We start from the raw sequence: 15381 nt of genomic DNA, 5'->3' as shown, positions 1-15381 counted from the left end.
GTGTGGGCCGAAAACACCAGTCATGGTGTCAGCACCTCCGGCCCATAGGTCCCCGGGTCGACCCTGCTGTGCCTGAGGCCACCAGAGTTCAAGTAATATTACGCCAGCGTTCGTTGTTTAAGAATTTCTGGCTTAATTATAGTCCTCAATAAATTTACATCTACTTGTAAAAATTCTAACTTTAAGTATTTTGGTTTTGTGACAATTCAGCTGTGTAGAACAAAAGTTTAACCATTGTGTTGTTGTTTTTTTTTTAATAAACAGAGCTTGTTAAAACTTAATATAAACAAAGGAAGAATTTAACCTTAAGAACCACATCTACTCTTCTAAGTGTTGCTTTAGCAATAGCATTTGCATCCAATAAATATGCTGACTTATATTTTTTATCTACAATTTAAAATTCACTCTAACGGAGTACTTTGGGCTGTTAAACAGTATAAAATGTAAAAGTGGATGGGAGTACAAGCTAGGTCTCTATGGATTTGACTCTTACAAGAACAGGGCCTACATCAGATACAAACCAAGGTTAAAGTCAAAGAAACGGAGGAAAAAGGCAATTCCTAAAAATCAAGCAACATAAAATAAATGGACCTAAATGTGCCATATAGTAGACAGCTTAGCCACATACAGAGGAACTATTTCAGGTGATCTGTGAAACCTGACTGTATTTCCAAAAGACAGACAAGAACTAGAAAGAAACTTTAAATTGTTTCTCCAGTCATCACATTGTTAGTAATAATGTTGATACTGTTATTCTGAAAATACTCTATAGTAGGATAAAGCGAGTAAGTAAATATTTATTTGTTATAGATACTAAGGTTTTTAGTATAAAAGCTACAAATATAAAATTAAAGACATACAAGTCCATAAGCCTAAATTGTAATCAGTAATACCATTATGAAGTTGTGCTAGATTTTCACTTTAGAAGAGAAAGAAAGGGCTTCCCTGATGGCCCAGTGGTGAAGAATCCACCTGCCAGTGCAGAGGACACGGATTCGAGCCCGGGTCCTTGAAGATCCCCCGTGCCGTGGGGTAGCTAAGCTGGTGCACTGTAGCTCTGAGCCCAGGAGCCACAGCTGCTGAAGCCCATCACCCTGGAACCCGAGCTCCCCAACAGGAGAAGCCAGGGCAATGAGGAGCCCGTGCACTGCAGCTCGGGAGCAGCCCCTTTCCGCCACAACTGGAGAAAACCCACACGCAGCAGCAAGCACCCAACACAGCCATAAAGAAACTATGGAAGAGAGAGGAATCAGCTTCTCTAACTCTGTCCACAAAAAGCCCTAGAAACAGTGACCTTCCACTCGGTAGCAGTGAGGACCCCCCAGCACCCGGAGATGGCATATAATATTACAGTAGTGTATATAAGGCCGTCTCTCACGGACAGGAGCCAGAGATCCTTAGAGAAATAACTGGCTGCAGATCCGAGGCTGAGCCTGGAGTCAGCCGAGCTGCACGCGAGCTGGCACAGCCTCCTTACAGCCTCCAGCACCGCCCACACCCCCTGTGCCAACTGCACATTCAGGGAGTTCCCAGAGCAACCCTCAGCCTCAGTGATCTGCTAGAAAAACTCATGTAATTCACAGAAAGCTGTTATACTTACGGTTACAGTTTATTACAAGGAAAGCATACAGATTAAAATCTGCCAAAGTAAGAAATGCAAAGGGCATGGTCTGGGGAGGTTCCAGACACAGAGTTGCTATTGCCCACACCCTGTGGAGTCAGGACAGTTACCGCAACCTCCCAACCCAGCGACCAGCATCAACCTATGACAATGTACTTGGCATTCTGCCAACCAGGGAAGCGACCCTGAGCCTCAGATGTCCAAAGTTTTTACTGGAGTTCCTCTCTGGAGTTCCTCTGATTGATAGATTGCTCACATGACGGATCCCAGTCTCTGGCTCACCAGTGCCCCAGGAACCCAGATGCCCGCCCTGAATCATGTGGACTCTCTTTCTGGCATTGGCATCCCTCACGGTCAGGTGTGGCCAGCTCCACCCCAAGCAGAGACGATTCTATCAGGTATGACGTTGCCTCCCAGAACTGATATTACCTCCCAGAAGCCAGGGCAAAGTCCAGACAACTCTGTGGGCAAGACCACTGTTTACCGTGCAATCAGGACACATATAAAGCTGAGCCAGAAAACCTTATCATATCAGAAAGTAAAACTCTCAAAGACTACAGTAATCATGTCAGAAAGACTGGGAACCAAGTTGAAAGGCCTCCCGCTAACTGAATCATCAAAAAAATAAAGCTGTAGTGGCAGAGATACCTAAAACATGTCACAATCCATAAGGTCATAACAATAATCACATCAGGAAACTCAGTGGTCCCTTTTGGACAATGCTAAGGAACCGAATCATTGTTTGTAAAACTGGTAAGCAATGAGAAAGAACCAAGTATTTATCCTGTTGCTTATACAAATTATACATCAAAGTTATATAACAACTGATGAAAGAAAACTTCTTTATAGAATTGTAACTGTTAAATGGGGGACTGCAAAATAAGATTATCATTTGTATTCTTAACAACTCCATCATAAGACAATCTAAGAACAGACAAAAGATTTGAATAAACACTTCACTAAAAATGATATCAAATTGGCTAATATCTTTTCATTGGCATATGAAAAGATGCTCAGATCAGTTACTAGGAAAATGCAAATTAAAACCACAGTTTTTCACTACAAATGCACTAGACTGACTAAAAAGACGGACAGCAGCAGATAGAGGAGGATCTGGAACAACTAGAATGCTCACACATTGTTGGCATAAATGTAAAGTCATACAGCCACTTGGAAAACAATTGGCAGTTTCTTACAATACGCACTCACAGAATTCTTCTAACTGCTAACCAGAGGATTGACAATGTAAGCCCACACACAAATCTGTCCAGTAATGTCCACGGCAGTTTTACTCATGATAGCTCAAAACTGGAAACAGCCCAAATGCCCATCAGCTGATGTGTGGACACGCCCTGGTGATGCCCATACATTCCATACAAGTCAGTAACACAAAGGAGCGGAGCTGCTGATAACATGCTGCATGGATGAGTCTCAGATGCACTGCGCTCATGAAAGAAACCAGACTCAGTACATGACACCGTGTAAGATTCCGTTTATATGACCCGGAGAAAAGCCAGAAAAAGCCAGACCCAGAGGGACAGAACACCGCTCATCGCTTGCCAAGAGGCGGGGGCCACAGGACTGCATTTACTGCCCAGCTTTTCTGGGTGATGGAAGTGTTGTGCATCTTGGTTGCTGTGATTATAACATGACTACACACACTCGTCAAGACTCATCATGCTATTTACTTAAAAGGATAAATGTGATTCTGTGGAAGCAGACAGTAAATAAGTCTGCTTATACAGAAGATATACGTATAAATTTATGATTTAAAATTTGATTTTTCAAATCTGATTTAAAAATAAAAAGAATGTCATTATTCTACAATCCCTAATGATAGACTGAATCTAGGCAAAGCTCTGTCTGTGACTTGCTAAATCTATCGGATGAGAAGCTGATGGGGAACCTTCTAATGAGTGGGTCAGGCTGATGACACTGGACCCACCCATCGATCCTTATGCCACAGAAAGGTGCAAGAGGAAAAGAGTACCACCACTTAAGAGGCGTGCTTGTAAAGAACCTGAACCTGAATCTGATCAAGTCTCTAGTGAGAACTACTACTACTCTACTCAATGACTGTAGAGATAAAATTACAGAAATGGGAAATATGAGGAATTCTACAGGACAAACAAACCAGTTTCTTTAACAGATGAATTCCATGGCAAAAAGGGAGGAGGAGTACCACATGGATTAATAGATCTGAGACAGCTCTAAGTGTAACCTTGTCTGCATTCTTATCCAGACTCATTGAAATAAAGGTGTGTAATGATACAAGAAATTAATGTTGATTTCTGTTTAGCTGTGATAATAGTATTGCTATTATTTTTTTAAGCTGTTATCTTTCAGAAATTCATTCTTACGTTTTTATGGATGCAGTGATATAATGAAATGCAAAGATCCAGTGTGGATCAATCTGTATGTATGATTTCATTTTAGCAGATACCCACAAGGAGCAACTGGTCAACTACTGGTGGGCGGTGGTCTGCTTTTCTAAGCATCTAGAAGGTTTTTACATTTACTCTAAAATTTAAAATAGAACTAGAGCAAGTGACACTCTTTTTTTCCTCTTGGATATTCCGTAAGAGAGATCTCAAGTGAGGCAGTTGAACTGTTGCCAGAAAGAGACTGCTGAACTAGGGAAAATGCAAGTGGGATGAACTTTTTTTATATCATAAAGAAAGAAACCATTTGGTGCTGTGTACTTCCTTGGACATATTTCAGCAAAAAGAATCTCTTGAGAAGCTGTTCTTGACAGACGCCTTAGAGAAGCTGAAGTATTGGCCTGTGTGACTTCCTTTCAGTCAACATAAAGGAATTTATAAGCACAAATTTCAGAAATTTGCTCAGCTTCACGGTCTACAAAGATGTATTTATTCGGTCACATTCACTTCTACTGATCCTAGCCCGCTGTAATAATCGAGCCCAGTGCCTGGGTAACTTCCGCCTTAGACATGGAGAGGCTTGTACTTTGGTACAAAAAGTCCCAAAGGTTGGATTTGACAGAAAACGATTCTCCAGTTTTCATAACGCAGTTGTTTTAAGGGGAGTGACATTTTGGCATTTTCTGTTTGTCTTGGGGTCAATCTGGTGACATGGGTGAGCACTCCTACATTTTCTGATATTTTATGTCAGCAGCGAATCATTTCCCCGGCCTTGAGCCAATCATGCGGTGTCTATTCATTTAAACGTCCTAGGGGACCAGCACTGCCCCTCCTTGTCCCAGGCCCAGTGGCTGCTGTCTGTTAGCACACAGGATGCTGGGCATCCCGCCCCTGCCTCCCGCGTTCACCCCCCTTCCTGCCCAGTTAGCAAAGTGGGTGGGGAGCCCCGAAGGAGCGACCCTCAGCTCACATAGTGGCGGAGACGACCTGTGTGGCTGAGGGAGCAGGGGCCCAGGGGCCGTGCCCTGTCGTACATTCCAGAGCCACTGCTGCTCACACCCCTGCTCTGACCCTCTCCTTGTCCCACCTTCTGTCCCTCCTGGCCATCGCCTCAAACACAGGCAGCCTGTGATGTATTTCTGCTGCAGGACCTAGCATAATGCCTTACACATGAAAGAGCCTCAGATTTTTAGAAACCAATACTGCAGATACAGATGCACATATGTGTCGGCTATTCTTCATTACTTTTAGGTGTAGTTTTGGAGGCGCAGCGTATTGAAAACCTACTTCATTGCAGAAAAGCTGCTGGCACACTGGTCGCCAGGGCTGCTCCCTTCGGGACAGACGCGCAGAAGCAGATGGTACGTGGTGTCGGGTGGACTCGGAACACCAGCCCTGCAGGAGCCCAGGTGAGTCTGACACAGACAAGGACAGGGGCACAGAACACCCTGGACACACGTGACTTGGAGATCTGTGAAGTGCATCAGGCCATGGGAGATGATGGTGGTTCTTCCTCTGTTTAGGAAAGCAGAGCGGGGTCAGGGATGCGGGCTCCATGCATTGTACCCTGATCCAGTCCTTTGTTTTGCTGTGTTCCATTCTGCACGCTCCTTGCACGCTCTCAGATGTACATCTGAGGTAATAGCCACAGAAAGAAGCCCAGCTACAGTCCCCACAGCCCAAGGAGCCAGGTGATCCTGGATCTTGAGCCTGCGGTTGGTGACAACTCAGCTCATCTAAGGCGCCACAGTCACCATAACCGCCCATGGTGCCACAGGTGCTAATCTGGCAATCAAATGCCTCAGCTGCCTGAGAAGTTCTTGTAGAGTGTTATAATCCCTATAGCTGCACTGCTCATCCTTAATTACTCTGCATTACTCGCAAGCATACAAAGAAAAGTGCAGAATGCAAGATAAAATGCTGTGTGCCTGCATGGGAAGGGCTTTGGCAGCAAAACAAAAGACTGGATCAGGGTACAATGCAAGGAGCCTGCCTCCCTGACCCCAAGGCTCTGCTTCCCTAAACAGAGGAAGAACCACCACCATGTCCCATGGCCTGACGCATTCACAGATCTCCAAGTCACATGTGCCCAGGGCATTCTGTGCCCCTGTCCTTGTCTGTGTCAGACTCACCTGGGCTCCCACACGGCTGGCAGCTCAAGCCCACCCGACGCCACATACTATCTGCTTCTATGCATCTGTCTCAAAGGGAAGGACCCCCACCCCCATCCCCACCCCGCCCAGCTACCAACTGGGGTCGTGCGGGGAGGACGGACTCTGGAGTCAGAGCCCTGGTTCCCGTCCCGGCTCCACGCCCTCCCAGCTCGGGACCCACAAGCATGCAGCTTCCCGTGCATCTGCCAGAGGGGTGATGGCGGGAGAGACGGAGGGAGGCGACGCTGGTGGCAGGAATTGCCTGACAGCGTGGTCGCCACCCTCCTGGTTCTCACTTGCGAGTGGTCACGTACCACTTATTCGATGGGTCACATTCATGAAAGTGTTTCAGAAACTGACGTGGCAGCTCTACATCTGCAGAGTGTTAAGATATTACTACCTCTGTCCAAAGTATTAAAATCAGAAAGGAGAAAAACAAAAAAAACTACATTTATCTTCCCCCTGCTGTTCTCTGCGCTTGTTTGAAACAAGCCTGTGATGAAAAACAAACAAAAAAAACAGTTGACTGTTTTTCATGAGTGGAGTCTGATAACTGCCAGGAGAAAGTGCCTCACTTCTGTGAAGGATGTTACACAGCCCGCCTACTCGGGAAATGGGGAGAGCAGGCTGAGGAACTGACACTCCTGGCCTTGGTCCATCTCAGTCTCTGCCAGGGCAAGCGAGACCCCTCCTCTCAGGCTCTGCATCAGCAGCTTTGAAAGAAGGAAGTTGCTTCACTTTTTGGTTTAACATGGATAGAATGCCAGGTCTTGAGTCTGACGCTGCTGTCATGGGTACTTTCTAAAGCAGTTTTAAGCATCTGATTCTATTTATAGAATTTCATATCCATTTATGTTGTTAGCACCTTAAATCTGGCTCTCCCCATGTGAGCTAGTATAACTTTCTAAAATCAAACATGAACCAAAAATAAGAGTAACCGGCCAGGGTGAGAAAGTTGACATTGTGGGGTCACAGCTCCTTAGGAAAGCAGCTGCACACCCCGTGGCCCCTGCCCCTCATCCCAGCACAGCCAGTGACAGAGCCGCTGCAGACACGCCCAGCAGCCAGGCCTGCGCCCGCGCCCCAGGGCTCACACTCTCCCTGTAATGCTGACATGGAAGAGGCTTCAGGACAGTTGAGGATCTAAGACTAGCTTATCGTGTCATCTCAAATACAGAAAAAAGTGGCACTAAAAGAGAGCTGAGAGACAAGAAGCCAGAGAGCAATGAAATAATTTCCTCATGTGGTGAAGGAGAGAAGGGTGGTTTTCCAAAGGGTCAACAAACATAGAGAACATGAGACGCTCCAAACAGGAAGGGCCCTTTGAGGTCACACGTCACTCCAGCCTCCAGTGTTACTGCACCTGAGGAGTACCTGTAGATGGAGTTTATGGATCATTAGGAAATGCAGATAATAAGCACAGACGTCATGCCCACGAGCCCACTGGCTCTGACATCTGGAGAATTGAGGTGTCCTGGAGAGTGAAGCTTGCAGATATAGAAGCTTAACTGTTTTAAGCACCAAAACTTTAAAACTGTAACCATTTTTAGGAACATTTCTGTTAAATATCTTATTTTTTTCTTGATGGCTCAGGGTTTTATATTTAATAATTTTTTTTTCATTGAGCGACATCAGATATTCTATGTTCTTAATTAACTTACTATCTCAGGTGATTTGAGACTTAGTGGCCTTGGGTTCCTATCCTGGACAAATCCTGAATATATGAATTTGAGTGCTATATATATTCTCTTTCATGAAAGGAGAATGAACAGTAATAACATTACTTTACATTATTACTATAATGAATAATAATAAGGCTCCACAGTCCCTTGTTTAAAGCCCTCAGATCCAGATAAGTTTCTTAGAAAGGTACCATAGCACAGACAGCATGCACGACAAGTACCCTCACGGTATCTGTTCAACACACAGTCATCTCCCCAGCAAAGCATATGAATGTTACTCCAAAGGGGACACAGACTAGAAATAAGTGCCCAGTGTCAGATTAGGTCAGGTCTGGCTGCCAAATAAGTTGTGTCCAGAAAAGGAACTTGGTTTACAAATTTTGGAATCATGCATAAGAAATCATAGACCCACAGATACCATTTATCAGGAATTTGCTCTATGCCGGGCACTATGCTAAGTGCTTCGTGGGTTATCTCATTCAACTCTTGCAGTAGATGAGTAATTCTGTTAACAAATAGAAAACTGAAGCACAGAGGCATCGGGTGACTCTCAGGATCCCAAAGCCAGTGAAGCCAAAGGGCTAGGGTATGCACCAGAGCAAACCTCTACTGAGTGCCTGTTACCTACCAGGCATTGTTGCAAGCACACATTCAGCCTCCATCAACCTGCCCTCTAACTCGGTCACTGTGATGGTCCCCATTTAACAGAGGATGGGCAACAGGGAGATGATCTGACATGCCCAAGGTCCAGTCTGGTAGGCACTGTGACCCCAGAGCACATGTGTGCACCCTGTTGTATGAGTTCATTGCAGAAGAAAAACTGGTGATGAGATTCAGCAAAAGTAATTACCATGTTACAGACCAGAGCTCAAGGCCAAGAGAGAGATCCAAGTTTTCACTGTGTGCAGTTTTCGTTTGTGTAGCCAAATGAAAGATTGGCTCCACCTAAAAAACGAATACTGCATGTGTAAATATATGTCAACATGTAAATTAATGATCTGATCAGTGACATCCTTCCTCCTGGGTGAACTTGAATCATGAAGCCCCTGAAATGTACATGGCCCAGAAATTCGCCTGGAGGGGAAACGTGTGGCCAGAGCTCCCTGGCAGAGCAGGCTCTGAAACAGAAAGTTCTCAATTAGAATCTGAGTTTTTCAGAGGGTAAAAGGTGGTTTTAATAGACTCTTTAGATTATTGTTTTTTTATTTCTAGAGTAGATCATGTAGGTCCAATATTCAGGGTATAGCAGGAGATACTTTTTTTGTTCCTCAGGGAGGGACTTACCCTTATTCTTGGATATTTAAAAGTGGGCCACCATAAACATAAATCTGCATTTTGAGTTAATGCCTAGTCAAAGCAGGCAATATGGTAAAGGGGATAAATGACTCAGGAATTAAAAAAGGAATTAAATGACTCAGGTGATGTGTGTTGTGGTCAGTACCTGTACACACATTGTGTGTATTCCTTGGCTTAATTAGTCCCAGCCAGGAAGACAGGGTCAAGGTCTTCAGACAGGGTCCAGCCACTCTGTCTGGGAATTCTCAGTGTCCTGGGTTTTCCCCCTTGTACTCGGAGTTTACACTAGGTGGCATGCAAGGAAAGCTGAACAAATTCAGAAACTTGACTCGGGGAAGCAAGATTCTTTGGCACAGGCCCTGATGGGAGGGTTCGGCTCTGGAGTCCACATTCGATTTGTGGTTGTTCTCTCTTTGCCCCCAGGATGAAGTGTCCTCTTGCCGGGACAAATAAAAGATTTCTAATTAACACAATTAAGAACACCCTGCCCTCCCACAAAGAGCAAGACCACGAACAAAAAGAGGACAGCAAGGAACCGGCGAAAAGCCAGAGCCAGAAGGAGGAAGGGCGCCAGAAGCACCGGTCTCACCCGTACAAGCACAGCGTCCACGCCCGGCGCTCACCGCCCGGGAAGCGGGGGAAGCGGGGCGGCCACGAGAAGTCGCACACGCGGTCCAGCAAGCGGTGAGGTGGGGGCCCGGGGCCCAGCGAGACCCTCCCAGCGCCCGGGCCTGGGGTGGTGCGGAGACACCAGGACGGGTTTACAGCAGGGCCTCAGTCCTGACGGCGGACAGTCACCCGAGGCTCCACGATGGAAGGAGCACAGCGACGTCCCGGCAGGTTTAAGTGGCTTCAGCAGTGTAATATACATTCGTCTGGGTTTTCTTCTGTCTTGTTTGGAAGTTGGTTTCAAAATAAATCTAGAATTTACAAGTTTTCGGAGATTATTAAAACTAGTTCCAGTTTTTGTTTTTTGATGTGCTGCACTTGTGGTCTTTTCTCGGAATTTCTCAAAACAGATAGTTGTCGATCCTGCACTTTTTAGGGGTGACGATTTTAGAAACCTGGCCAGTGGCCATATTTATGAAAAGCTGTAGCCCTTGTTTACCCAGAAATTCTTGAGAGCTCTGTACCTGTTAACCTTTAAACGAACAACGTAGGAAAATCTCAAAATCCTTTTGAATTTAGCGCCTCACCCCCTCCCCCATTAATAACCAGGGGTTAAAAAACTGTCTCTCTTCTTTCCTTGTGCATTTTCAAACTCATTCCTGAGATAGAACACTTTTTCTGTATTTCATTTTGGGGGGAATATGTATGTTTTAAGTGGTGCTTTTAAAAGAACCTTCAAAAGTTAAAATTACTATTATTTTTGTGCTATGTCTTATTTAGCTAAAGACCTACGATGCCATTCTTAGCTGTTGTACAGTTGTTTCAGAAATCTGGATTTTAAATAAAAGTGTTTACAATGCCTTTCTTCTGTTTTTTCAATATCGGTGTGGCTCTGTTTTTAACATACAATTACCATTACTCACACCTGTAGTTTTCCTTTTATACTCAGAAAAATGTCACCAAGCACGCTCTTCCCCCATCCGCGAAAGGAAGAAGAATCTGTTCACACCACCCACCACCTCCCAAAGCATCCGAGCTTATGCCTGGCTGCTCCCAGATAATCACTTGATGCAGCCCTGCTCCCTGCTTCCCAGCAGCAGAAAAAAACCCTTTCTAAGTGCTAGAAAGGAGACCATCCGCAAAGTCAGCTTCAGAGTGTTGAACGGACCCACTCTGCCCCTACCGCAGAGCTGCCTGCCACACCTGTTCAGCCGGCTCTGAGCCCAAAGCTTGGGGCTCAGACCCAAAGCTTCTGCACAGCCCTGTTCCCCAAGAACCCAGCCTCACCCCCATGACTTTGTACAAACACCCTTTCCTCTTAAACACTGCAAAGGGACCGTTTGGTTCATACGACTTTATCCAAGTCCAATTACACATTAGCCTATATCATTTGTGCTAAATTTGAAATGTTTTATATTTAAACATCTATTAGAGACAGCACAGAGTTGTGGTTTTTAAACACTTCTAATTAAGTAAAAGTTGAACTCTCATTTGTCTATGTGCCCTGAATTTAGAGCACACTGGCAAGCTCATTATTCTGAAAAAGGGGATGATCGTGATAAGCATGTTCTTCCCCTCAACAGTAAAGGAAGTGCTTTAGCCTCATCACACTCACCTTTCTCAGCCAACTGTGTTAAAGGACAAGCATTCCTCAAAACCATTTTCCCCTTAAAAACCTCCACCCCATTTCTGAAATTTTTATTAGAGTCTTTAAAACTTTCATCAGGGCTTCCCAGGTGGCTCAGTGGGTAAAGAATCCACCTGCAATGCAGGAGATGCAGGTTTGATCCCTGGGTCGGGAAGATCCCCTAGAGAAGGGCATGGCAACCCACTCCAGTGTTCTTGCCTGGAGAATCCCATGGGCAGAGGAACCTGGAGGGCTACAGTCCATGGGGTCGCAAAAGAGACACAACTGAGTAACTAACACTTTCACTTTTCACTTTTCTCTGAAAAACCTGTACACCTGTGCTCTGACTTCTGATGGGCAAAATAGATCTCAGAGCTGAGAGGTTGTTCCTGGGTTATAATCCTAAATTTGGCTTGAATAAAATTTTTCATTTCTTTTTTAGATTGATTTTTAAAATTTTTTTTAAATTTATTTTTAATTGGAGGATAATTCTTTACAATACTGTGTTGGCTTCTTCCATACAACAACATTGTGTCAGCTGTAAGTATATATGTATGTCCCCTCCCTCTTGAACCTCCCTGTCACCCCCTACACCATTCCAGATTGTTGACAACAGGCATACAATGCAATTCAACTGCAATTTTAAAACCTAACAAGTTTCCTCTAAAATTTAGATGGGACTCCAAAAGACCTAGAGTAACCAAAACCATTATGGAAAAAAAAAAAAAATGCTGGAGGACTTGCTCTGTCTCACTTCAAGGCTTATTATAAATGTACAGTAATTTGGAGAATGTGGCATTGACATCAAGATGGACAAATAGATCACTGGAACAGATGGAGAGTCCAGAAAACGACAGTACATGTATGTTACAATGACTTTTGACAAAAGCGAAAAAGTAAGTTGGTAGTGGGTGGACTTCCAGGATAACAGGATGAGGACTTCTGCAGAGGGCCTCCCAGTGAAAACTGTCTTAAGAAACAGTTAAAGTCTCCAGAAATGAGACTAAGGGTACTGCAGCACATATATATATATTTTATAAGTTAACAAAGATATAGTAACAGTGATAGTCTGGGTTTTTAATCACACCCACTCCCTCCCCACTCCCAGCCCAGTGGCACAGAAACCCCACTCCAGACTTGCGTGGCCCAGAACACAAATCTCGCTCTGCCCCCAGCATGTAGGCTGTTCTCCCAGAGGGCGGGATGCCAGCATTTCTCATCATGTCCCCAGACACCCGTTGTTGAGACCGAGTTCTGAGCAAGAGTGGCCAGGAGATGAGGCTGCCTCCTCCCATCTGGTTCCCACTGGGACAGAGGTTCTATCTTGGGTCACAAAGCCACTGGGAGCTCTGAGGCCCCGATCACCCTCGTCCCGGCTCATGAGACAGTGGTTCCACATCAAGAAGACCTGAAGCCACTGCACCCACCTCCGCCTCCTGCTCAATTCCTAAGGTGGGAGTATAACTCAGATAGAAGCTCATCACTGTCCATATACCACTTCCCAGTCGCAGAGCTCTGGCTCAGAGATTTTTCTGGAGGAGGAAGCAGGCTATAAAACAGCTCCTAGCCTCTTCCCAAAGAAACTGACTTTGTTTGACAGAACATGGACAAGTTCGCATAATGATGCATTCAGAAACTGGAGATTGTGGTGAGAAATAAGAGGACATTGGTAGATTTGTTGAGGACAGAAGCTAAACTGAAGACTTAGTTTGCAGTAGAGAACTTGGGGTGGGAGTGGGGCACTGGGAGTAGCTCTCCTAGGATAATAACAAATATCAAACACTGATCTCAGAAACTATTTGATTGGTTTAGTCTCTGGAACAACTGATGCCCTAGAGCATTGTCGAAAACAATAGAGCAATTATCCTACAAGTTGTGGAGCTTAACAGCTAGATGTGATCAGGGGAAAAGATAGCCAAAAAGAAGCCCTGCCAATGCACTGTCATCCAGGGCAGCTGGGCACGCTCAAGGCTGCAGACCAGTGGTTGAGAAGCAACATCAAAGGTTTAACACTCCATGTGTTTGTGTAAAATAGACTTCTCTGAAATAAAAGTCACTAAACAAGCAATGGAGAAGGAAATGGCAACCCACTCCAGTATTCTTGCCTGGAGAATCCCATGGACGGAGGAGCCTGGTGGGCTACAGTCCACAGGGTCGCCAAGAGTCGGACACAACTGAGTGACTTCACTTCACTTTCACTTAAACAAGCAATCAAGTAAATGGAAGGGGGGACCAGAACCCAGAATTTCTATCCTAAACTATCTAAAATGTCTAATTTCCAACAAAATGTATGAGACATACAAAGAAACAGAAAAACATGACTTACACATGGGGAGGTGGGGGGGTGGGCGGTGGAAGTCAACAACACAAATTGCCTGTGAGAGTGACCAGATGTTGGATTTAACAGTTAATGGAGACTTCAAGTAGTTATAAATACAGTATGTTCAAATAACTAGTGGAAACCATGGTTTATAAAATGAAGGTATGCTGACCATGTTACATCAAATAGCTAGTATCAGTAAAGAGATACAAACTTTTATAGAACCAAATAAAAATTCTGGACTTAAAAAGTACAATTGAAATGAAAAATTAACTAGAGAAGCCCAAATTCTTGCAGAACAATTTACAAACCTGAAGTTGACAGAGACTTTGCAAGCCAAAGAACAAAGAGAAAAAAAAAAGAATGAAAAATGAACAGAGCCTCAAGAAATGAGGAATGCCATTAAGTACATCAAAATACATGTAAGAGAAATATCAGAAAAGAAAGAGAAAGAAAAAATATGTGAAGATATAATGGTTGAAATCATTCCTAATTTATTGAAAACACTAATCTACACGTTCAGAAAGCTCCACAAATTCCACAAAGAAATCCACAAATAGATATGTGACAGTTTGGAAAAAAAAAAAAAAAGGCTGAAAGGCAAATACAAGGTGAAAATCTTGAAGTGGCAAGAGAAAAAAGACTTTCCATTTGTAAGAAATTCAATAAAGATTAGCAATTTACTTCTCATCAGCAACAGTGGAGGGCAAAAAGCAGTGGGATAACATAATCCAAAGGAAAAAAAAAAAACCTGTCAATCAAGAATCTGATATAGCAAAGCTATCTTTTAAAAAACACACACACAAAAAAAGACAAAGACATTAGCCAATAAACAAAAACTTAGGATGGTCGGAGGATATAAATCTTGGCCAGAATAAAAATTTTCAAGTAACTCAAAGGAAAAAAATTGAGAGAGTTTGTTTTTGGCACACACACCATAATTTTTTCACCAAAAGCAGTGACCTCAGAGGGTAATTTGAATTCACATAAATACATGAGCACTGGTAAATGTCACATAAACCAAGTAGAGAGTGCTTCACCTATTTTAACTGAAAAGTCTCAGTAAAAATGAAGGTAGTGCATCTCAAACGGAAAAGTTACAAAACTAATACGTGACACATGAAACAGTGTGCTATTTTTATAAATCCAATATTAAAACTTTTGTTGGGCTGGGGGGAGAGGTTATTTCAGGTAACTGAGAATTAGATGCACACTTTGTAACAGAGTGAATACTTTCTTATTCTGAGAATTGTTATGTTTTTAAATGGTTTGAAAAAATAAGACAACTAAGAGTATGAAAGAGAGACCATGTGTGGCCTAGAGTCTAAAGTATTTATATAGCTCTTTACAGAAACCATTTGCCAACCTCCATTTAAACATTTTAACTTAAAATATGTATATATACATTTATTCACTAATACATATATAAGGGGGCTTCTCAGGTGGCTCAGTGGTAAAGCATATGCCTTCAGTGTAGGAGACATGGGTTTGATTTGTGGATTAGGAAGATTCCCTGGAGAAGGAAATGGCAACCCACTTCAGTATTCTTGCCTGGGAAATCCCATGGACAGAGGAGCCTGGCAGGCTACAGTCCATGGGGTCACAAAAGAGACATGACTTTATGTAATTATAAAATATAGTAAAAATACATCTTTATTCTCCTTTCTTTTCTTAAATTATTTGAAAAGCAAT

General features: G+C 43.7%; 1 protein-coding gene across 1 annotated transcript in view; it reads left to right on the top strand.

Moving 5' to 3' along the window:
* LOC101113604 (protein POLR1D-like) overlaps positions 1-10603 on the top strand; it is a 35840-nt gene extending 25237 nt beyond the window's left edge. Inside the window, exon 3 of the mRNA XM_027973638.2 lies at positions 9557-10603. Coding sequence (XP_027829439.1) covers positions 9557-9821 — 265 coding nt within the window. The 3' untranslated portion in view covers positions 9822-10603. The remainder of the gene's footprint in view (positions 1-9556) is intronic.
* The last annotated feature ends 4778 nt before the right edge of the window (positions 10604-15381 follow it).

Source organism: Ovis aries, chromosome 10, assembly GCF_016772045.2.
Source record: "Ovis aries strain OAR_USU_Benz2616 breed Rambouillet chromosome 10, ARS-UI_Ramb_v3.0, whole genome shotgun sequence".
Classification (NCBI taxonomy): Eukaryota; Metazoa; Chordata; class Mammalia; order Artiodactyla; family Bovidae; genus Ovis; species Ovis aries.
The sequence above is the reverse complement of the archived record's forward strand: the minus strand, read 5'-3'. Positions and strand labels throughout refer to the sequence as shown.